Source organism: Megalobrama amblycephala, linkage group LG18 (assembly GCF_018812025.1).
Source record: "Megalobrama amblycephala isolate DHTTF-2021 linkage group LG18, ASM1881202v1, whole genome shotgun sequence".
NCBI lineage: Eukaryota > Metazoa > Chordata > Actinopteri > Cypriniformes > Xenocyprididae > Megalobrama > Megalobrama amblycephala.
In genome coordinates, this window is record NC_063061.1 from 37279366 (window position 1) to 37302535 (window position 23170).

The window sequence follows — 23170 nt, forward strand, 5'->3', positions numbered from 1 at the left end:
AACAAACAAACAAACAAACAAACAAACAAACAAACAAATAAATAAATAAATAAATAAATAAATAAATAAATAAATAAATAAATAAAATAAAATAAAATTAAATTAAATTAAATTAAATTAAAATAAAATACAATAAAATGTCAAGAGCCAAATGCAAGAATAAACTGGTGAGTAAATAAAATGTGAAAACAATTAAATAAATAAAAAAATAAAAAAAAATAAATAAAAAAAAGAAAGAAACAAGTAAAATGGTAAATTTGTGCAAAGTAATATGAACAAATCAAATTAAAGAGATGCTCAACGTCAACTGCACAAAGGCTGCTCAAAGAATGTCATTGTGGGAGACTCAAAATGCTGTGCAGGTCAATTGTCCAGTTGTGATCGGAACCAAAGTTAATTCCGTCTGTGTGTTTACATGCGGTTTTGTGTAGCCAGGGCAGGTGTGTGTACCTGTGGCACTGTGGCACTCGTCTGTTGTGTGTTTTCACCACTGGCATCTGGAACGCTTCCTTCCATCGGCTGCTGCTCATCTGGGGCTGAAAAGAGCAGTGTTAGACTTCACACAGACATACACTGATGCACATTAACACACTGATGTACACACACACACACCTGCAGCTGGTGTAAACAGGTTGGCTGGCATGGCCATGGGTGCGAGAGGAGCAAACAGGTCAGCAGGGGGTGGTACAGCAGCGGCGGGTTTAGATCCTCCACGACCAGGATTCAACACGTCCACATAACGGCTCTTAGTGCCTGAAACACAAACACACTTACTAAACAGTCAAAAGAGCATTACCTGTGGGTGCGACAGATCTAAGACAGAGAGACTTTAATAGTGTCTTTAGTTTATCAATAGATTGATCATGAATCAGCTCTTTAGAACTGTCCGTTCAAATCGGTTCATTGATTGTTTGGCTCAAAGTCCCTGTGAGCCATTTTACATTTGTAATTTTTAAATAATATATTCATTAGATAAATACTGCTGTTTATGACAATAGTTTTTTGTATTGGTACATATAAACAAAATATCATTCTTCTTGATGTTCATTTAGTGTAAAAACAGCCCTTGATTATTTTTAAGTTTTAGTTTCATTTGAAAATGTATTAAATATTTTATTGTATTTGACACAGTGTTATTTTAATATTTTATACTATGATAGTATTTATTAATATTTTGAATAAGCTTTTTGTTTGTTTTCATTTTAATTTTAGTTTAAATTTGAGTAATTTTATGTGCTTGTCATTTAATTGTCAATTAGATTATTTATATTTATTTTTTTTAGCTTTGATTTTTAGTTTTAATTAATTCGATTTTATATTTATATATTTTGAGCTTTTATTTTTATTTTTAGTTGAGTAACACTTCAAATTTAACATTTTATTTCAGTTGTATTTTAAGCCAAAGCAACATTTCTGATTTCTTTTAGTTTTTTAATCTAATGTTTTTTTTGTTTTATTTCAGCTTTATTTCAATTAACAAATTATTTTTTAGTTTTTGGTCCAAATTATGTTTCCTCAAGAAAAATAACACCCTTTTATTTAATATATGAATTTATGTATTTAAAATCTTCACACCCACACACACATTTACTAAAAGATGATTAATAATGGACAGATTTCTCTCTAAGAATAATTGGGAAGAGAAATATGATGTATGACAAAGTGACTGGTGACATACCTGCTCTCCTGGAGAACATATTCACAGGTGGCCCTGCTGCTGGACCCCCTGCTCCTGGTGGCCCCATCCCTGGGCCGCCCATTGGAGCTTTGGGGAAGCTTGTAGGTGGAGGAGGAGGGGGTTTGCTCTGAAACACATACAAATGCCATCATACACAATGAAACATGCATTATAGCACACAGCATTAGAAATGCATGAAGTAATTCATGTGCTGTACCTCTTCCTCTGGCTCATCCAGATTCACCCATTTCTGCTTCTTTTCATCCCAAACAATCTGAAAAATAAACGTAATCTCTTAATCAATGCTATGAAACAAGACAAGACAAGCAGAATGCTGCTGGAAGTATGTGCCTACAGTTTTGTTCTTGTCGTCTGGGAGATGAGCTTCATTCTTCCGCTTTGGATACAGCCAGTTCAGCCAGCCGCTGCCACTCGCGCCCTGATGAAGAACCAAAATGTTTTAAAGACTATGCAACATTCATTAGAATCATGACAGTTTTCCTAGTGTGTATCCAGTAGGTCTCTATATAGGTTTATATGGAAGTATGTACTTTTTTGGGAGAGTCTTTCTTGCTCTTCTTGGGTTCGTCCTGTGGTGGAGCCTCTGGGATAGGTGGGGGAGGTGGAGAACCCTGATTGGCTAGCGAACTGCTGCGTTCCCGCCCAGAATGATTGGACGATTCTGACGTTGTGCGAGACCGACGACCTGATGTCTGCAAATAAGGACAGAATGAGATATGAAACAAGCCATGCAAGGTTTAAACACTACATACACTACTGTTCAAAAGTTTGGAGGTGATAAGATTTTAAAAATGGTTTGGAAAGTCTCTTCTTCAGTGTCACATGATCCTTCAGAAAGCATTCTAATATGATGATTTGCTGCTCAAGAAACATTATTATCAATATTGAAAACAGTTGTGCTGTGGGAACATTTTATCAGGGCGGTGCTGGGGGCGGGGCTTAATATTGCGGGGTGTATAATAATTTTTTCTTAATATAATTTTTTTTTTTTATACTTAATCCTACTCAACTTTTGAGCAGTAGTGTGTTTGTATATATATTTATGTGATACAGACTGACTGTACCATGTGTATTGATGATGACTGTGAAGTGGTTCTTGATCTTCTGCCTGGGCCCTTAAATGAACAACAACAGGAACCCATTTAAAACATTATATAAATAATATAAATATGTAACATACAGTAATCAGCTCCTTTACATAGGAGTAATGTAACAAATGGAAAGCAATTAAAAGCAGTATTACCCAACACTGGTGGTGAAAGTAAACGTGTTACATTTCAGTGTATCATGTTATGACAAATACAACTGAAACCCCAAGTAACCAATATTTTACATTCCATAAAAAGTAAATGATGTGAACTAATTGGCTACATTTTTATGCAACAATGTAACATTACTTTAAAAGTAATAATAGCCAGAGTTTAATTCAGGGGACCTTTAGTTATTACTTATATATATTGTTGTGACATAAAAAAAATAAAAAAATCAAGTTCTGAAATGCTGTTAGACTTTTTACTTGTAATTGTTATTTTATTGAGCTTGGATGACACACAAATTATGCCTATTGATTCGATATACTATCATGACTTTTTCAGTTAATCAAAAATGTATTTAATTTTAAGTTCTGTTAATGTAAAATACAATCTGATGATGTGTAAACGTGTTTCATTGTTTTGAGTTGTATGAACACTTCTTTTAATTTAGACGAACTTAAGTTAAGTGAAACTGGGCTGGGATTTATATTTCCCATCATGCTTTGCCCATGGCACTTGAAAGGGAGAGTAAATGCTAAAATTAACTGTTATATAATGTTTTTTGCACAAGATTAATGGTAAGGGAGATTTAGCAGTAATTAGTGTTTTGTTATGCTAATTTAGAAGAGTTTCTGTTAATGTGGGAGATTTACCATCATGGTGACAAGCGGTGCTTGGTAAGTTCATGTTCATGTGTTTTATTGTGTCCAAAAAGCGTCTTCACCTTACTTAAAACATTATGTTGGATCAACTTAACAGAGATGTATAAAGTACTAGAGACCCAGACTTGAGTAAAAGTACAAGTGCTCTATCAAAAAAGTGACTTGAGTAAAAGTTGAAGTGCTCTTTAAGCACCACACTTAAGTAGAAGTACTAAAGTATTCAAAAATTTTTGTACTTAAGTATTGCAAGTAGTTTATTTTAAAATTTACTACTCAAGTACTGAAAGTAAAAGTACAAGTATTGAGTGCGTGAAGACCACTTGAGATGCAGACAAGTTGAGATGCTTTGTTTGTTGTCGGCACTTTGATTTCATTACCAAAAAGTTTATTTTGACTAATAGTTCTACCATATACAATTGAATAAAATTAACTGCTAGCTAACAACAACTTGCTTTGCACTTTTTTTCTGTTTTCACCTCACTCCAGTCTAAACTAGGCTAAACTACCACTCTTACTAAAAAAAAAAAAAAAATGGGGTAAGCACACTTATATTCTCATTTCAAGAGGTGTTCTGAGTAAATGATTTGTTTGTAACACTTTATAATATGGTTTGATTTGTTAACATTACATTAGTTAATGTATTAGACTAATAACCAACATGAACTAACCATGATCAATACATTTGTTACTGTATTTATTAATCTTTGTTAATCTTAGTTAATAAAAATACAGCTGTTCATTGTTTGTATATGTTACTTCACAGTGCACATTAACTATGTAAACAAATAGAGAGCAATTTGAGAGCAAGACAGCGTTCGTGTTGTTTTAAGACGGTGAATGCGCGCTCGCTCGCGCTCTCCCTCTCTCGCTGCTCGTATATGCACCCTGACAAGGGTTGGTCTCCTTCCTCACTCTCACAGCCACGATCACTTGAAGTTGAAGGGGTGGAAGGTAGTGTTTTTGGTTCGTCTTTGGTTGATCTTTTTAGCTGATCAAAAGGCAGAACGGGAGCACGCGCAGCTTCTGAATCACTTGATTCGCTCATTGATGCGTCAGCTTCATCAACATTTTTATAATTGTAACGAGTAACGATGCAGCACATAAAAAAATATCGGAGTAAAAGTATTAAACTCATCGAAAATATGTACTGAAGTAAAAGTGGAAGTAGGAGAAAAAAATAATACTCTAGTAAAGTACAGATACCGCCTTTTAGTACTTAAGTACAGTAGTGAAGTAGTTCTACTTCGTTACTATACATCTCTGCAACTTAAATAGTTGCATTCATGTTGACAATTATTAAGTTCATGTTACTTAGAAATGTGTTTTTATTGTGGCAAAAAAACATCTTCACCTTACTTAAAACATTATGTTGGATCAACTCAAAATATTGCTTTGAATTAATGTAATTCTCCCAATTGGCTTAAGTTAAAAATTCTAGTGGAAAACGTTAACATTTTTTTTTGTTGTTCGACCAATGTTTTATTTTTTAGAGTGTAGTTTGGGGTTTCTAGGTTATTATAACTCACCATGCGTGCCATTTCATCATAAAAGTCCTTCCCTTGCGGAGGGGGGCCACTGAACGTCAGAGGCGACTGAGGGAACTGCTGAGGAGAGGAAGGGGTGGAGCCACGTTCAGCCCCAGGCATTGGTGGGGGCATCTGATGTTGCATTCCTGGGGGCATCTGAGGTTGTGTCTGTTGATGCATTTCTATAGGGTTGTAAGTTGGCATTTGTGGGGGCATTTGCTGGGGCATTTGTTGGGGCATTTGTGGGGGCATTTGCTGGGACATTTGCTGGGACATTTGTGGGGGCATTTGCTGGTGCATGGGTGCGTACTGCTCATGGGTTTCAGGTTGGTACGCTGCCACAAAGTTTTGCTGTGGCGGCCCTGGGTAGAATGGAACACTTTCACCTGGAGGCGGGGCCTGCTGCAGAGGGACCGCCCCATCCTGAAGAATAGTGGGAGGGGCTAAAGGAGAATAAAGGAGATGGTGAATGATAAGGGAATCAAAATAGATTCTTCTCAGGTTCACATTACACAATGGATCGTACCTGGTGGCATGAGTTGAATACCAGCGGGAGGCACAAGGGAGGTCATGAGAGGATTGTGGGGATCAGGGGTCATAGTTGAGGGGTCAGGTGGGCTGCATTGGTCTTCTGAACTGGGCGTGCTGCAGTGATAAAGCTGTGGGGTGCTGCGATCCGCACGGAAAGCGATCACACCGTCCTGAATGGGACAATAACATGCTGTAATCAGAGCACTAATGTGAAAGTACACAAATATATGTGCATTACTTCAATGACCACATAAATCTGGTATTAGGGCTTCATGATTTGGGAAAAAAAATGTAATTGGCATTTTTTTCTGATAAAAATTGTGATTGTAATTCATAATGCTCCAGGTGTGCTTTCTTGTAGGACTGCACAATTCAGCCAAAAATGTTATAATTATATATCAAAATAATTATAAACTAATAATAATTATTATTATTAAACTGATTATTATTGTTAAATGAAATATTAAGCAAAATAAGTAATTTATTATTGTTATAATAATATTTCACTGAAAAATAAAAAGTTAAGAAAAATAACATGACAATAATAATCGTAATACAACTTTAAAATGACAGTACTAATATTTATGTCGTAATTTCTTCATTAAGCAGTCCTTCATTAAGCAGTCCTTTCAATATTTTGAGGGAATGTTTTCTGATTTTGCGGCCTAAAATATCTGAATTTGCCGTTTGCAATGAAAACCCACCAATAATCATAATGTAATTCTAATTAGTGACAGTAAGAGTGTAATTACCTGTAAATACTTTTTGCATATTTACTGAAATTGTGGTTCTGGTCCCCCATGCACAAGGCAATGGTGATACCAGCATAGAAATACTTTGCTGAAAATACAGAATTGTGTTAGACACAAAACCTTGCACACTGTCACTGAATCAGTATGTAATCAGTGACACTGATTATAGGGCCTACTATACACTTTAAATGTTATAAATTTGTATTTCATGTTTTTACAATTTAACAATTATATCATTGCCTATTGATGTAATGTTTTTTTTTGTTTTTTTTTTTTCAATTTATGAGAGTACTGTCATTGATTGCATTCACTAGAAATGTTTAAAAAGTGCATATCCAGTAAAATTATCTTTCAAATCTACTGGTGAAATCAGGCATTATGGGGAGTAGCAAATATTCACCCCAATACATTATTTTTAGTATTAAATATAGTAGTTTAATTGTATCATTAACCTCTAGAAACTTTAATTTCATCCCATGCACTTGACATGTTAATATAAACAAGGCGTTGGATCAATTGCGCAGCTGTGTCTCTCACATTTTGGAAGTGAACAGGTTGAAAAGATAATAGACAAGAGAAGGTCGTGAATTAATGATTTGGAAATATTTAACATTACCATGTCGGCTGCCCAAATCGAGGTTCACGACGGAAATGTTCTTTCCTTTTAAAACACTTTTGTATAACCGGATGTCTCGATGCTCCGAATTACTTTACAACAAAATTCACTGCAATGTAACGTCTGGACACTCAAATACATATTGATTAATTAGTTTGGACTCTTAATTATGGGTTTTTAATTAAAAAAAGTTAATAGTTTTTGGGAAAAACATTGCGGAAAGAAGACAAAAATGTAAGCTGCCACAAATTATGCAGACTTGATTTCGCATTTAATTCTGCGATCGCAAAAGTGTGAAATCCTGGAGGGACTGATTAAGCTTTTGTTTTAATAGAAAACCACAGGGGGGCCTTAAAGCTTCTTCTTTGTTGGTTTCTTATTAAAAACCTGGTGAAATGATTGGTGCATGTTGTGTTCACAAATACATTGTTATAAGTGACTCAAACTAAGAGCAGATGCAGACATGGAGCTCATGTGGAACAGCATGTACTGCGAACGGAGCCACTCCGAGACACTAAAAACCCTTGGATCGTGAGCTGTTCACGTAAAAAACAACAACACAGTGATGCATTTTGCTCTGAAACGCGCTGCACATACACTATATTGCCAAAAGTTTTGGGACATCTGCCTTTACGTGCACATGAACTTTAATGACATCCCATTCTTAATCCGTAGGGTTTAATATGGAGTTAGCCCACCCTTTGCAGCTATAACAGCTTCAACTCTTCTGGGAAGGCTTTCCACAAGGTTAAGGAGTGTGTTTATGGGAATTTTTGACCATTCTTCTAGAAGTGCATTTGTGAGGTCAGGCAGTGATGTTGGCGAGAAGGTCTGGCTCACAGTCTCCGCTCTAATTCATCCCAAAGGTGTTCTATCGGGTTTAGGTCAGGACTCTGTGCAGGTCAGTCAAGTTCCTCCACACCAAACTCGCTCATCCATGTCTTTATGGACCTTGCTTTGTGCACTGGTGCGCAGTCATGTTGGAACAGGAAGGGGCCATCCCCAAACTGTTCCCACAAAGTTGGGAGTATGAAATTGTCCAAAATGTCTTGGTATGCTGAAGCATTAAGAGTCCCTTTCACTGGAACTAAGGGCCCAAGCCCAACCCCTGAAAAACAACCCCACACCATAATCCCCCTCCACCAAACTTTACACTTGGCACAATGCAGTCAGGCAAGTACCGTTCTCCTGGCAACCACCAAACCCAGACTCATCCATCGGATTGCCAGGCAGGGAAGCGTGATTCGTCACTCCAGTGAACATGTCTCCACTGCTCTAGACTCCAGTGGCGGCGTGCTTTACACCACTGCATCCGACGCTTTGCATTGCACTTGATGATGTAAGACTTGGATGCAGCTGCTCGGCCATGGAAACCCATTCCATGAAACTCTCTACACACTGTTCTTGAGCTAATCTGAAGGCTAATCTAAAAGTTTAGAGGTCTGTAGCTATTGACTCTGCAGAAAGTTGACGACTTCAGCATGCGCTGACCCCGCTCTGTGCTTTCACGTGGCCTACCACTTCATGCCTGAGTTGCTGTTGTTCCCAATTGCTTCCACTTTGTTATGACACCACTAACAGTTGACAGTGGAATATTTAGTAGAAAGGAAATTTCACGAATGGACTTATTGCACAGGTGGCAACCCAACACGGTACCACGCTTGAATTCACTGAGCTCCTGAGAGCGACCCATTCTTTCACAAATGATTGTAGAAGCAGTCTGCATGCCTATGTGCTTGATTTGATACACCTGTAGCCATGGAAGTGATTGGAACACCTGAATTCAATGATTTGGAGGGGTGTCCCAATACTTTTGGCAATATAGTGTACATTTATTTAAATTAAATTGCATTCTTTGCCATTTGATAATTGCACCAAGCCATTTCACGATTTGGATTTCACTTAGATTAATCAGCCCTATCTGGAATCATGCCATAAATTCAAAAAAGAAAATAATTTATTTACTGGTACTATGCAGGAATAAAGTTATGCATTTACATGCATCACACTGGCATGGCGACTTTACTTTTGGATAAAAGAAAACACACACACCTTGATCTGTCCATCCAGTTGTCTGAGATGCAGTAACCAATCAGGCTCTATAAACAACTCCTGCTCTGGCCTCTCCTTCAGCTGAGGGTCAAAAAACCTCAACCTCAGAGACATCTGTAATGAAACACAGGAAGAAAGATTAGACACCAAAGAAATGTAAACTCAGAGATAGGCAGAATCAACTGATGAGTGTGGATTTGTGTACCTGTATGAGCTGACTGATGAACACAGGTGAGTAGTACTCAGGGAGGTTCAACAGTGCGCGTGAAATGACCTCACAGTAATGGAAGGCTTGAGCACAGAGTCCCGACTCCGCCAGACGACATGCATACACGAATTTGAACACCTGTGCAGGTCAAAAGGTAAAGGTCATGACCTTCCTGGATTTGTTCAAATGGTACAGATAGGTCTAGCATATCTAGCAGATATTACTTCCATGAACGTCTGTCACAATTTGAAATATTAGCAGAAGCCAATCGCAGACATTGGCTATCTGTTGAACGTGTGAACACAATGGCCAATCAGAGGTGTTTACAATCCGCTCAACAGCGCTCAAAGCGTCACATTTTTAAAATTTCAGTACCGACTTGGTACCGAAGTTGGTACGTTTGACAACACTAGTTGTCAACATGTCACAATTATGTTAAGGGGCATCACACAATTGAGGTGTTTGACCAATCACAACGCACTGGGTCAGATGGACAATCAGAGACTCAGGGCTTTTTGGAAGGAAAGGCTTTGTAGAAACAGGAACTCAATCAGGATATTTCAGACAGACTGGGAATAGGGGTACTGCAATAATGTACAGTATGTGAAAAATAATGTGTTTTTGAACATTAAAGCATTAACCTATTCTAGTGCACTCAATAAACAATAATGGCCTTTTAAAATAGCATCATTTGGCCACTTCAAACAGAGATTCTATGAGACTAATTAGTCGACTAATCTTTCAGAAAAGTGTTATCCTTAACTAAAACTACTAAAGAACATTTACATTAATTAAAATAAAAATAAAAACACTAACTGAAATAAAATATATTAAAAAATTCCATATAATTATTATTTTATTAAATGACAACTTAAACTGAAATAAAAAGTTGTAAAATGAAATACACATTTAGAAAAAAAAAAAAAAAAACTTACAAAAAACATGCAACAAAATGAATAAAAACAATTTAAAATGAAAATGAAAATATATATAAAAAAACCTAATTCAAAATAAAGAAATATATTTATTTACACAAACACACACAATAATAGTATATTAATGATAAAAAAAATAACTTTTTAAAAGAACTTTAAGTTAGTTAGTTGTGAAAACATCCCTGGTCGAGTGACCGCATGTGTATGTGTTCATCTCACCTGGAAGTTGGGCAGAGAGAGAGGCTGAGATCCAAGAGACTGAGCGTACTCGTACGATTCTGTCCGCTGAATCGCCTCTGAAGAGCAGAACTTCAAAAACGGCATGCTGGGAGACAGAGAGAGTGAACTGGTGTTAATGCAAATAAACAATATGTCCAATTACACATTTTGTGTCCATTTTTGTATGCATTTCTCTGATCACTCTATGTGCCATTACACACCTGTGATTAGAGCCGATGAGGACCATCTTGGTGCTTTTCTTGGTATAAACACCAAAGCCCACCTGAGCCATCAGGTAACAGAAATGAGCTGCATCCACTAGACCTTTAGATGCTGTAACACACAGAGCATTCTTGACTACAGATCCAGTGTGGCATCCACAGTATGCGTGCAAGTTCACCTTCATGACAGTATGTTTATGTACCTAATGTGTCCCCCATGGTCGAAATGGTGCGGGTGTCAAGATCCAGAGTGTGTGTGAGGTTGGACAGCACCATGGCCAGATGAGGGCGCCAATCGCCCCATTTCTCATCTCCGCAACACTGCCAGAAAAAAAAAAAAAAAGATGATGCACATGAAGAAAAGAATTGCATAAATTACTACATTAACATACAAAAACTGTCTCGTACAGTAGCAGCAGCCGGCATTCGTCCTGACATGAGTTGGTACACCGTCTGAAGAGGGTCATTGATAGGCAGGCTGTTGGCAAACCTGACAATGACAAACATAACCACAATTTAAGCACTGTTTGTTGCTTTAAAGGCATGCAGACATAGGTTGGTACAAGTAGATGTGGTTCACCTGGTCATGACACGGGCGTGTGTTCTGTTGTCCATCTTACTAGCCAGTAACAGGGCGTGACCCCACAGGCCATTCTTCATAGCAGACTCCAGAGCGTCCTAACAAACATACACAACTTCTCAATTGTCTTTTCCACTGTTTCAACATACAGTTTTGTCTGTCTGGAAAACGATATCATCTTTATCTATTTAAAAAAAAAAAAGGAAAAAAAAAGGAAAAAAAAAAATATTTTCCCACATTCATCATGACTATACAACAACATTATTTGATTATTATTGTTAAAAATAATTTCAATTATTTAATTGATAAAAATTCAACAAACCAATAAAGAATTATATTACTTGCAATAATATTATTGTACTGTAAAATAAAAAATTGTATTTAATAATACTAATAACAATTTTATTATTTTTATTGTTTTATGATTATTCAAAATTAATATTTGTATGTATTATTACTTAAATGTTAAAAACTAAACAAATCAAATAAATAATGCAAAAAACAAACTCTTGTACTGTAAAATAAAAATAGCATTTAACAGTAACAATAATTCTAGGTATAGTTAGGGTCCAATTCTCACTATCAACTCATTGCTTATTAACATGTACATTACTAGGATATTGACTGTTATTGCAAGGATATTGGCTAACTAATAATAAACAGTAATTAGGAGTTTATTGAGGCTAAAGTGTCTAAAGTGTGACCTAATTTTATTTTAGACAGTTAAAATACTAATACACAGAAAAATCGCAAACATGTGCAACTGTAATTGGCCATAACAGCAAAAATTCAATAATTCAAAAAGTCAAACAGGATATTCAACAAGAAACAATGTGGGCCAGATCATCATTTTATCCACTGAGAACTGATTGGATCATAAAAACTGGTCTCTAAATGGCTGGTGGGCATCATCTAAAAAGGAAAGACATGTTTTGTCTTGCCTTCTTGCGACCGAACAGTAGCAGTTCTCTGAAGCGCTCCGTCTCCTTGCCGATATTCTCAGGCACGCCCATGAATGTGTCTGATAGGAGGGAGATTGGCCCCGCCTCTTCCGTCTCAGCATGTTCAATTGCCTCGTTAGTGAAGTCGATGAGATTAGCCTCATTGGGTGATTTTCCCGGCAGCCAAACAGAGCGATGTTCCTTTAGCAACAGGTCAGCAATGTCTGTTCCCACTACAGTCTAAAACCAAGCCAAAAAACAAAAACATAGCAACATACTTAATACTAACAATTCTTAATGGTTTCTATTACACTTATCACATGATTACATACCAAATAAAATCAATAAATGTACATTAAATATTGATTTAATTGGTATCGAACTTGGGTTCGGACAACGGTAACCGATCACGGTTCACACTCTTAGTTAAAGGGATATTTCACCCAAAAATGAAAATTCTGTCAATTCTGTCATCAGATCTTGCCCCCTTTTTCCCTACTATGGCAGTCAATGGGGGGGCGAGATCTTCTTGGTTACAAACATTCTTCCTTTGTGTACAGCATAACAAATACATATATACAGGTTTAGAGGGGGAGTAAATGACAGAATTTTCATTTTTGGGGGAACTATCCCTTTAAGGTAAGGGCTACACAAACACTCACCCCATTCTGGCGACACAGCAGCACAATGAACTCCCAGATGAGGTAGGCGGAGTCTTTGTCGATGAGGTCATCGTTTCGCAAACACTCTTGGGCTTTGTTCTGAGCAAACTTTATGACATCCACCTTATGAGTTTCCTCTCTGTGGACACACAGATACACACAAGATGTTGACTGGATTGTTTGATCATGTACGTGGCTCTGACAGTGTCAGACTATACACGTGTACGCCTTTATTCAGTAAATAAAGCATGATTCTTACTTGACAAGCGGGCCAGGGAATGAACGCAATTCTGCCTGCTCTGGAGAGTCCTGCAGAATCGTCTGGAATAACATCACAGCCAAGATATCAGATGCAAATAATTTAATTGAGCAATTATTATGGAGCTATTTATAAGCAATCACAGATGCTTAACATGACAACACTGTTGAGGATCGCTGGAAAATACAAAGTTAACCAAACACAAACATCTGATCACAAGGCAACTTAAAGGGTTAGTTCACCCAAAAATGAAAATTACGTCAATAAACCCGTAAGACCTCCGTTCATCTTTGGAACACAGTTTAAGATATTTTAGATTTAGTCCGAGAGATTTCTGTCCCTCCATTGAAAATGTATGTACGGTATACTGTCCATGTCCAGAAAGGTAATAAAAACATCATCAAAGTAGTCCATGTGACATCAGTGGGTTAGTTAGAAGTTTTTGAAGCATCGAAAATACATTTTGGTCCAAAAATAACAAAAACTAAGACTTTATTGAGCATTGTCTTCTCTTCCGGGTCTGTTGTATATCCGCTTTCACTCCACAGTGACGCTCTTCTTCTTCTTTCCTTTTTACGGCGGTTGGCAACCAGCTTATTGGTGCATTACCGCCCCCTTCTGCTCCGGACAGTGACGCTGATGACGTGTTATGTAGTGCGCCCGAGCTTCGTTTACAGTCTGAGGGAGACGCACGCTGTATTCAAGCTATTCTACATTGTTTGTATTTTGGTATTGCTATATTTTTTAAAATAGTGCGTAGGTGTGCATGCCGCGGACGTCCTAATCACGTCGGTTTGGAACGACATGAGGGTGAGTCATTAATGACATAATTTTCATTTTTGGGTGAACTAACCCTTTAATCAGTTGCAAAGTATTACTTTTTTAAGAGAAAATACTTCTAAAATACTAGGTAATTAACTAGATAAACAAGTTGTTTTTAGAACTTATGAACTAGAAAAATGCTTAAATTCTAGAAATACCAGTGATTACTTGCAATTGATGATTTATATGTCTGTGTATTCACACTCTGTTCCAGTTGTTACCTCCATGTTGTGAATTTCCACAAGTGTGGGCTGACCAGCAGAGGGCAGGTTGGGTTGGACAAGGATCAGCTGACCAGCCGGACCAAACCGAGCACAACGATGAGGAACAGAATACTTCTCTGGGGTCAATGGCCTGGGAGGAGCTGAGAAAAGAAAAAAGAGTGAAGAAGACAGGAAGCTTTTATAGGAGTCAAAAAATCATGATTTTTGTATTTTTATGCTACAGAGAATGCTGGGAAACAAAGGTCAAGCCAAGGTTATGATGGTTAACTAAAAACCATAAAAACATTTTCATCACTTGAAATAAGGCAACATTTCTCATTTTCATTTAGTTTAAGTTGAAGTATTAAAATATACAAAAAAAACAAAAAAAAAACAAATAAAAAATAACAAAAACACAAAACAAAATTAAAACTTTACCCTCAATAAAAAATGTACTTCAAAATATTAACAAAAACTATTGGTGGTGGTTGAGGAGATTCCCCCTTCAATATGTAAAGCACTTTGAGTGCCCAGAAAAGCGCTAAATAAATCTAAGGAGTTATTATTATTATTATTATTATTAAAATATTACCAAAAACTATAATAGTATATGAATGACACTAAAATACAACTGTCAAGCAAATAACCTCTAAACTAGATAAACGAATAGTATTTTATAACAAGTTTTGTACCTAAAACATGCAAACTGGAAAAAATTCCAATATTAATTAATTTTCAACGTTATGGTGAATATACAAGCTTATGATGACTGCTTTGTGTTTGTGTATAACACTTACGCTGTTCTGGGGCAGTCCAGGTGTTGTCAGCAGAGTTGTAAGGAATCTGACTGTAATTTGCAGTATCTGAAGGGTTAGGATACTGGCTGTAGGTGTAATCCGCTGGAAGAGTGGTCCCAGTGGTATCATAGGCTGCACTGACCAAGTCTGTTTGACTCCTGTACACCTGACTCTGCAGAAAGATATTTGTTACACACATTGTGCAGATACATACACACATAGAAACCATACCTAAAACACACAAATACAGACCTGCTGTGACCGTGAACTGAAGCTACTGCGTCGACTGTGTGATGAATGTACACTGTGCGCTGATTGTTCACTGTGAACCGAACGGCGGTCAAATTCGTCAGCGTACGGGTCGCGCCGGCGGCAGTCATCATCAAAGCTGGAGTCATAACCAGGGTAATACCGCCATTGATCATCATACCCCTCTCGTCCCCTGATTGTAATGATTACAATGAAAACTCAGTTAGAGATGTGTTAGCATGTAAAAAAAGATTTATTTGAAGGGTGTATGAGTGTACCTGTTTTGATATTGTTGGTTGTAGTAACTTCTGTAACCATCAATGTCATAGTACCAGCCATATGTCGGATCATAGTAGGCTTTGTAGCGTGGATCATAAGCAGCATTTGGATCATACCACCTGCTCCTATCTGAATACACAAACACACATCCATAAGAAAAAAAGCAGAAACACCTCATTCAGCCCTTGGATGCATAGAGAGCAGGTGCCTGTAGTGCTGAACAGTCCTTACCTCCATAGGCATCATACTGCCTCTTATAGTAGTTTGCATAGTATTCATCATAGGCACTACGGCTGGATCTAGAAAAGTCTTCTGGATACCCCTGTCTAAGATCAAAAATTTGAGAGAAAGACAAGGAAATCGTGTTATTGTTTGTTAAAAACAAATCATTTAAAACTCAATCTGAGGATGCTTTGAAACCAGGGCTTTTGGTGCAACCCAAGTTTGTTGTTATCATTGCTTTTCTCAACACATCTTCACACCACCAAACCACATTAGACTCTAGGTCTGATTGAAACATTGGTCTAAGTTTAAAGTGGTGTATTCATCATATTTTTGTAGAAAATCAAAGATGCTACAAGTGGTTAACAGCTGCTTCTAACAAGCTATGCTATATGCAAGCATACCACAGTTTGGACCCAAATGTCCAAAGTGAATAGAGACCTGCAGGGTAGAAACAAACTGAATGCAACCAAGCAAACAGAATCATATAATAGGCTCTAAGTGGGTGAATGAAGAACACTCTTTCACCTGGAGTTGGGTCTGTCTGAGTATTGGCTGGTTCTAGAACTCGGCCTCTCTGGTTGACGCTCAGGCTCCCGGTAGCCAGGATTTTGACCATCATACCAGCCATATCGAGGATCTCCTCTACGATAGGGATCATCCTACAAAATCAAAAACAAATAAAAAAAAGTATAGAAATTTCATCTTCGTACAAAGTGTACTAGCATTTAGAAGCTTTGTTAGGTGGAAACACATTAGATCATTACACTGCACCTGATAGTAGTTTTGAGATCTGGGGTCCACAGGGTACTGGGGTGGGTATGGCAGTCGTCCATCCTGGTACTCGGGGTATGCTCCTGGGTAGTACCCTGCATAGCCTGGGCCAGGGGGCATCACAGGAGGAGCCCCATAACCTGACTGACCACCTAGAGATGAAGGAGGTCTTTGGGGTTCTTGAAGTGGCTGGGGGACAGAGTTCCCATATTGGGGTGGGTAAGAAGAAGGTGGGGCAGATCCAGGTCCAGTAGGAGGGGCACCAGGATGAGTTGGAGGGACCTGTGAAGGAGGCTGGTGTTGAGCTGGTGGTGGATGGGGAGGTTGGGAGGTACGAGTTGGATCATTGTCAGGATGGGTGCTTGAGGGTCGTGGGGGGTTAGAGATCTGCTGAAGGGGCAGAACCTCGCTGTCAGACTGCCCACCCTGCTGTGCATCTTTGGTGACTTGCAGGTAAAAGCCAGGTGTGTTATTCACCAAGCCCGCAGGATGGGCTTTTTGAGAGACGGCAGGGACTGATGTGACTTGATTCGTGGACTGTGGTTGATGCATAGAAAAATCAAGCAGCTCATAATTTGAAGGTTGATTGTGATTGGTGGTGGCAGCAGCAGAAGGCGGAGCTTGAGAAACAGAAGGCGGAAGTGATTGGCTATCACCTCTAAGAGACTGGGCCCTTGAGAGAACAGGTCGGGCTGCTTGAACAGAGGGCTGAGCATCTTTGGCCTCTCGGGCTAGATTCAAGATGCCTTGAGTGGAAGAAGGGCTGAAGTTTACTGGTGTCTGAGAAAAAAGAGGCTGTGGCTGATTTGTTAGAGGAGAAATCTGAGGCATTTGAGTGGTCACAGAAGACTGAAGGGGTGGGTGAACAGGTGTTGCTGTCTCTTGAGGACTTGTCTGATTTAAAGGTTGTGAGAGGTTTGGAGAGGAAACCAAACTGTAATTAGAGGAAGGTGGAGCAATCAACACGGGCTGGTTCAGGGTCTCTACTGGAGGCGAGGTCACTAGTAAGGAGGCATATCCCAAACCTGCCTGAGGCGTGGAGTCTGGCGGAATCTCAAGGTTTTCAGAAGGAGGTTGTGGATCTGGCTTAGCTGGATGTAAATCAAGTGGGCCATCCTCTGGTGGCTGGATGACTTCAGATGGATGTGATGGAACAAATGTCGCAGCCAAAGAGGGTGCTGCAGGGGCTAACAGTATGTTAACACCTAGACTGGCAGTGTCATTTTGAGCCCAGAGTGTAGTAGCGGGACTCTCAATGGGGCGTCGTGCTCCCTGAGCTCGCGATGAGGGTCGCCGTTCCGATAAGTAAATGGTCTCCAAGTTGTCTGGGGGTTGTTCTAAGTTGCCAGGTTGCACATCACGTCCACCCTTTTCCATTACCATACGTGCACGATCAACCTCAGCAGGTCGAACTCCTACACCATGTGAGCGGACAGGCTCAAAGGAGGAATTCGCACTTGCCTGAAACACACCAACTGGTTTAGGTGGGCTAGGAGTTGGGAAAGTAGGACTTGCCTCTGCAGCTGGAGTGGAGTCTATCTGTTCAAAGTATCCACCAGTGGAGGGATGCAAAGGAGGGTGATCTGGTGGGCGGGGACTCTCCTGTTGGATAAACGTTCCCACTACACCTTGTTGTCGCCGAGGGATGTGGCCACTGCTGTGAGGACCGTGTCCACTGCTGTGACTGACATTACTATAGCTGGATGAGACACTTGCAGAGCGGGCAAGACGAGGAGCAGAGTCAGGTGTCTCCAAGTTAGGCCCCCCTTCAAAGGCATGGCTTAATGGTGGCTCACTAGGCAGCACTTCCTGGTTTGGAACACATTCCAGATTCTCCACCGAATCACAGGGCCCTGCCCCAGCTCGAATGTTACCACTGTCATTCAAATATGGACCAGAGAACTCAGTCATCGAATGGAGAGGGTGAAGAATTCCATTTACATGCCCCTCCCCTGACAGTGTTTCTTCATTTTCAACATCATTTCCCCCGAAGAACATTGAGAGAGATCCAGAGTCACTGGGGACTTCAGAATAGGGGACAGGGCAGGCATGCTGAGACTGATCCTGGGGGCTCTGATTGAACCATGGCTCTGAGGGACCACCTGACTGGCTGAAATAATTCTGAGCAGGGAAGTGGGAGTTCTGTTGCTGAGTTGCACTGGGCCCAGTCACATTTGGTTGAGCTAACTGACCTCGATTCTGAGATTGTGTTAAAGGTGGGGCTGTGTGGGGAGAGGGCACAGGGGGTGGAACTTGAGCTTGGAAAGGCTGAGATGGGAGATCACTGGTTGGCTGAAAGTAGTTTTGAACGGAAGGTGGACGGCTTCCGTGGTCAGGAACCCAGTGAGAAGGTAGGGAAGGTGTTGGCTGGGATTGAAAAGGAGTCTGGGATTGAACCGGAGGTGTGGGAGCAGTGGAGGGTGGATGTGATGGACTAGAACTGAAAGAAGGAGCAGGGTTAGGCAACTGTGCAATATAGGGCATTGATTCTTGAGAATTAAAGTATCCTGGTTCTGCAGGAGGAGGGTTGGAGCTTGGTGCCTGGCCTGGGGGAACAGGTTGTGGTGTAAAAATTCTTGGTGGTGGGCCAGGAGAGGCTGCCTGTGATGTTCCTGGTGGTGGTCCTTGTGGTGGAGCCGTCGAGTTGAACCCTGGCAGGGGAGGGCCTTGCATAGGAAGTGGGTTGCTGTTTGTGGGTGGAGCTTGGCTGCCCCCTGCCATGGGCAAAAAATTTTGTCTCCCGAAGGCAAAAGGATCAGTCACTGGCTGGGTGGTTGGAGCAGCCGGTGTCATAGCAGCGGCAGCCCCATGTTTGTAAGGTCTGTTTCTTCTGAAGGCATTGGGGCCACCGGAGGAAGGCGGAGGTCCACTAGCTCCAGGAGGGGCTGTCCGAGGAGGAGGCTGCATCGTTTACACTCACAAGTCTCCAAAGTGTCTATACTTACTGGAGATCTCACTATAATGGAAAAACACAGATTAAAGTCATATCTTGGTGCAAAGATTGTATGGTATCACCACAGGGTTTCCCCATTATCAACATGCATCATGACAACACGCATCCAAAGTTCAGTTAATACTGCTAATAGCTGCTCAACTAAAATAACAATAAGCAGTCTGCTTTAAACGTCATGTATGCAGTGAGAGTGTTAGCCAAGGGGCAACATGGCACCTTTATAAAAGTACACACAAGTGTCACTAGTGCACACAAACAGAGCACCTCACCCATTCATGAAGAAGACATGCAGCTGTAAATGCACCTGGTCACTTCATGCGTTTTCTCTAATCGGAGAGCTGTCTGATCTGTCAAAACGATTCTATTTACTCTTGGCCACATAAATGTGTCTCTGCGAAATGGATATAAATCTGATCTTTAATTCCCACGCTATATGCAGATTTCTTTCATGGAGTTCACGTCACTGAAAGCAACAAATATGAGCTGCATTTTATTGATCATCAGCTAATTTCAAAATCAAAGACTGCAATAGGAGAGAGCGTGGCAACAGCATTGGTAAGATCATTTAGTCTCATTACTTTTACTGAAGATGATTATGTTTTGAGCGTCTGCGACTTACTATCAGTTTGATTTGCGGCAATTTGCACGTCGGCTTGCTGAAGAGATAATCAGCTACTCATCTGTGGCGATGCAAGATGCAGTAGTGCTGTCACATCTGAATATATCATGTTATTTAGCCTATAACACGCTCTCTTTTTTAGCATTTTTGGGAGGAATTAAATTTACAAATATGTTTTAAACAACCAGATGCATTTAGACTTGCTCAGTTTGACTGGAATGCATCTCAGACCACCTCTTGAAGTGGTTTAAGTGATCGAATTTATATCCATCTCAAATGCGTTTCAGAGGGCATTTAGACCAGGTCTTTTCATGATCGGATAGCTATCCGATCAGAGAAAATGCATGAAGTGACAGAAAGGTGTCAGATGTCAGATTTCATACCCAAGTTTCTCTTCTTGAACACCATCTAACATTTATGTCTTATGATGAGCAGGTATGAAGACAGCAGTACTCTACTATGTTGGCAAATGAACAGTCAACACGATCAGAAACCCAATATCAGGCACACTGCGAGGTGTTAAAATGAAATGTGCATTAAGTTACGTTGAACTTTGAAACCTGTCTGACATTTTTAAAGCAGGGGGCCTCACCTCTACAAGCGCATAGTTTAATCTACAACAGCAGGGGACAGATGCAGTTTCTGTTTATGAAAATACATGGTTTATCATTAAACAACAATGTTCACACCATCGTTGACAGTTTTAGTGGTTTAAATAAAGCAAGTACAGCATTGGACAAATGTTTGGAGACTGAATATAATGTTTTCCATGATCTTTAAAACCTTTTGATTTAAAAGCTGATGCTTAAATGCTTGCAAAGAATTTTAATACTAAACTGTTTTCCACGCCGATATTAACAAATGCTTATTGAGTACCAAATCAGCATATTAGAATGATTTCTGAAAGACATTGAAGACCATTCAGCTTGGAAATCTAACATTTTTTAAGAGGTTAACTGTATTTCTGATAAACTAAATGCCCCAAAATTTGAATGCTAGTTTATTTGCACTTATGCATGAATCTTGTAAAGCTCTATGCAAAGCTGGAATCTAGACAAAGGGTGGCAAGTTTGAAGAAGTTCATATATATGGTAGTTTTGATTTGTTTTGTAACATTATATTGGTCACTTCATTATTAACATATGGAAGCATGCATGCGGTTTCATAGTTTTGATCTAAAATGTGGGAAATAATAGTAATAATCAGGTATGAGTAGGCGTCCAAACTTTTAACAGATACTCTACAAACCGTTGTATTGTCTCTGCCTACACTTTTGACCATTATGAAACATTGTTAACAATACTGCAGCCAGATAGGGAGGACACTGGAATTTCTGGAGCCCAAGGGCTCACAATTCAGATGGTGACATATAATGGTCTAACTGTGTTGCCACATAGTAGACTACTTTTCTTAGTCATTTCCAGGCCCAGATATAATCTGCTGATTTTTTTGTGCTGCCTGCACTAATTTTGAGATGTAATGACAGTATCATATTCTACAAAATATTTTTAATCAAAAGCATGCAAGATCAAAGAATACATAGTGACAGGTGTCAAGTTACATCGAGTGATTGATCATTTGTCATATATTTAAATTGATATTTTGCATTAATTTATATACTGCATTATATCCGGCTCTAAGGCGGACACGTATAGCGCTGGATTTACCCACTGATGTCACATCCTGCTCTTTAATTCCTGTATTTTCAACTACATCAGCAAATGTACATAAGATAGGTCTTGTACTAATGTGTTGAAAACAAACAAAAATAATGACATTGTGATAATGTGGATCATGATCATTCAGAACGAGCAGACAAAACTGTCAAAACAAAACATGCACACTAGATGAACTTACAGCAGTGTAAAGCAAGCAGGCAAAAGACAAAAAAGCAGTAGCTAAACCACAATATAACAACTCAATAAAGCCTGAAAATTAAATTACACCCCTGAAAGAAATCGAATAGACATGTCACGAGGAGAAACACAAAATAATAAGCATAAAAAATGTAAATAGAGGATGCGAGGAATAACAGATGACAGCTGACTGGGCCACTAGCCTTTAGCATGCTAACAATTACAGTTAATCCCTCGAAACACAGAACTCTCTGAACCCAAACATACAGCTCCACACGGAATCTCTTACCTGTTATCTTCCAGTCGAGATGCCCAGATACAAATAAAACTCGATATGAGCGCGGTTGGAGTTGAGATTTTCAAAAAAGTGCAGGACACCGCGGCTGACACTTGTCCACCATCTTGGCTGAGCGCGTCCTGCTTGGCGACGTGTACATGTGACGTCAAGGATAGTTCCCGTTGGCCCCGCCCCGTGCACGACATGAAATAAACATAAAATTTTACATGAGCACCACAATCTGCTCGATATGGGCTGGGATTTTGGTTAAAATACAATAGTAGTAAAATTATGCTGTTGCACGTTTACTGCATTGTTATTATAAAGTCAAATAGATGATTGACAGATTGGCCTACACAGGTAAATACCGCCCCCTCTTGATCTCACAGTGTAATTGAATTATTTAATGTTGCACAATGCATATAAAAGCCGTTCATGTTTTATTCTCTCAGAAACAAAACACAAATAATCACATACATATTTCTCTAAAATAAATTCCATACTTTCAAAACAATCTTTTTAGATTACTAGATTACATCAAAATAAATAAAGACATAACATCTTTAACCAAACTGCTATATTATATATGAGTAAATGAGTTAAATTCTGGGAAATCTTCTAAATGAAGGTAAATTTATACCAATAAATACCAGTTCTTTGAGAAGCACTGATTGTTAATATAAGATAATGTTTATACTTTAAGATTAAAAATGACTCAAAAGTCAAAATGCATTTCTTCATCATTTGTGCAATCTTAGTTTAATTCAGTTTCAAAAACTGAAATGGTATTTAACAACCATTATCAGGAATAATATATATATATATATATGTATGTATGTATATATATATATATATATATATATTGATAAAACAAGTCAGAAAAGGTTTTACACAACCTGAAATATTTGAAAAACCTTACATAACATTAATTGTCTTTATGTCTTATGATGTTCATCAAATGTTTAATGTTACGTAAACAGCTTTACATAACTGGTATTAAATA

At 38.9% G+C, this 23170-nt stretch overlaps 1 protein-coding gene across 4 annotated transcripts in view; it reads right to left on the bottom strand.

Annotated features, from left to right (window-relative positions):
• The window catches only part of sec16a (SEC16 homolog A, endoplasmic reticulum export factor), a 27858-nt gene extending 5521 nt beyond the window's left edge, over nucleotides 1-22337 (bottom strand). For 3 of the 4 annotated variants that reach the window (XM_048167563.1, XM_048167560.1, XM_048167559.1), the window contains exons 1-27: nucleotides 22180-22337; nucleotides 16463-19418; nucleotides 16217-16350; nucleotides 15698-15792; nucleotides 15466-15595; nucleotides 15191-15380; nucleotides 14939-15110; nucleotides 14160-14302; nucleotides 13117-13178; nucleotides 12858-12996; nucleotides 12196-12435; nucleotides 11255-11352; nucleotides 11083-11164; nucleotides 10878-10995; nucleotides 10675-10786; nucleotides 10454-10559; nucleotides 9297-9437; nucleotides 9092-9205; nucleotides 5667-5841; nucleotides 5141-5583; nucleotides 2764-2814; nucleotides 2230-2391; nucleotides 2034-2117; nucleotides 1896-1952; nucleotides 1679-1805; nucleotides 613-753; nucleotides 451-536 (exon numbers count right to left, since the gene is read on the bottom strand). In XM_048167563.1, the coding sequence (XP_048023520.1) occupies nucleotides 451-536; nucleotides 613-753; nucleotides 1679-1805; nucleotides 1896-1952; nucleotides 2034-2117; nucleotides 2230-2391; nucleotides 2764-2814; nucleotides 5141-5583; nucleotides 5667-5841; nucleotides 9092-9205; nucleotides 9297-9437; nucleotides 10454-10559; nucleotides 10675-10786; nucleotides 10878-10995; nucleotides 11083-11164; nucleotides 11255-11352; nucleotides 12196-12435; nucleotides 12858-12996; nucleotides 13117-13178; nucleotides 14160-14302; nucleotides 14939-15110; nucleotides 15191-15380; nucleotides 15466-15595; nucleotides 15698-15792; nucleotides 16217-16350; nucleotides 16463-19369 (6309 nt within the window). In that variant the 5' untranslated portion in view covers nucleotides 19370-19418; nucleotides 22180-22337. The remainder of the gene's footprint in view (nucleotides 1-450; nucleotides 537-612; nucleotides 754-1678; nucleotides 1806-1895; nucleotides 1953-2033; nucleotides 2118-2229; nucleotides 2392-2763; nucleotides 2815-5140; nucleotides 5584-5666; nucleotides 5842-9091; nucleotides 9206-9296; nucleotides 9438-10453; nucleotides 10560-10674; nucleotides 10787-10877; nucleotides 10996-11082; nucleotides 11165-11254; nucleotides 11353-12195; nucleotides 12436-12857; nucleotides 12997-13116; nucleotides 13179-14159; nucleotides 14303-14938; nucleotides 15111-15190; nucleotides 15381-15465; nucleotides 15596-15697; nucleotides 15793-16216; nucleotides 16351-16462; nucleotides 19419-22179) is intronic. The other variant, XM_048167562.1, reaches the window with a different exon arrangement.
• Between the last annotated feature and the right edge of the window lie 833 nt (nucleotides 22338-23170).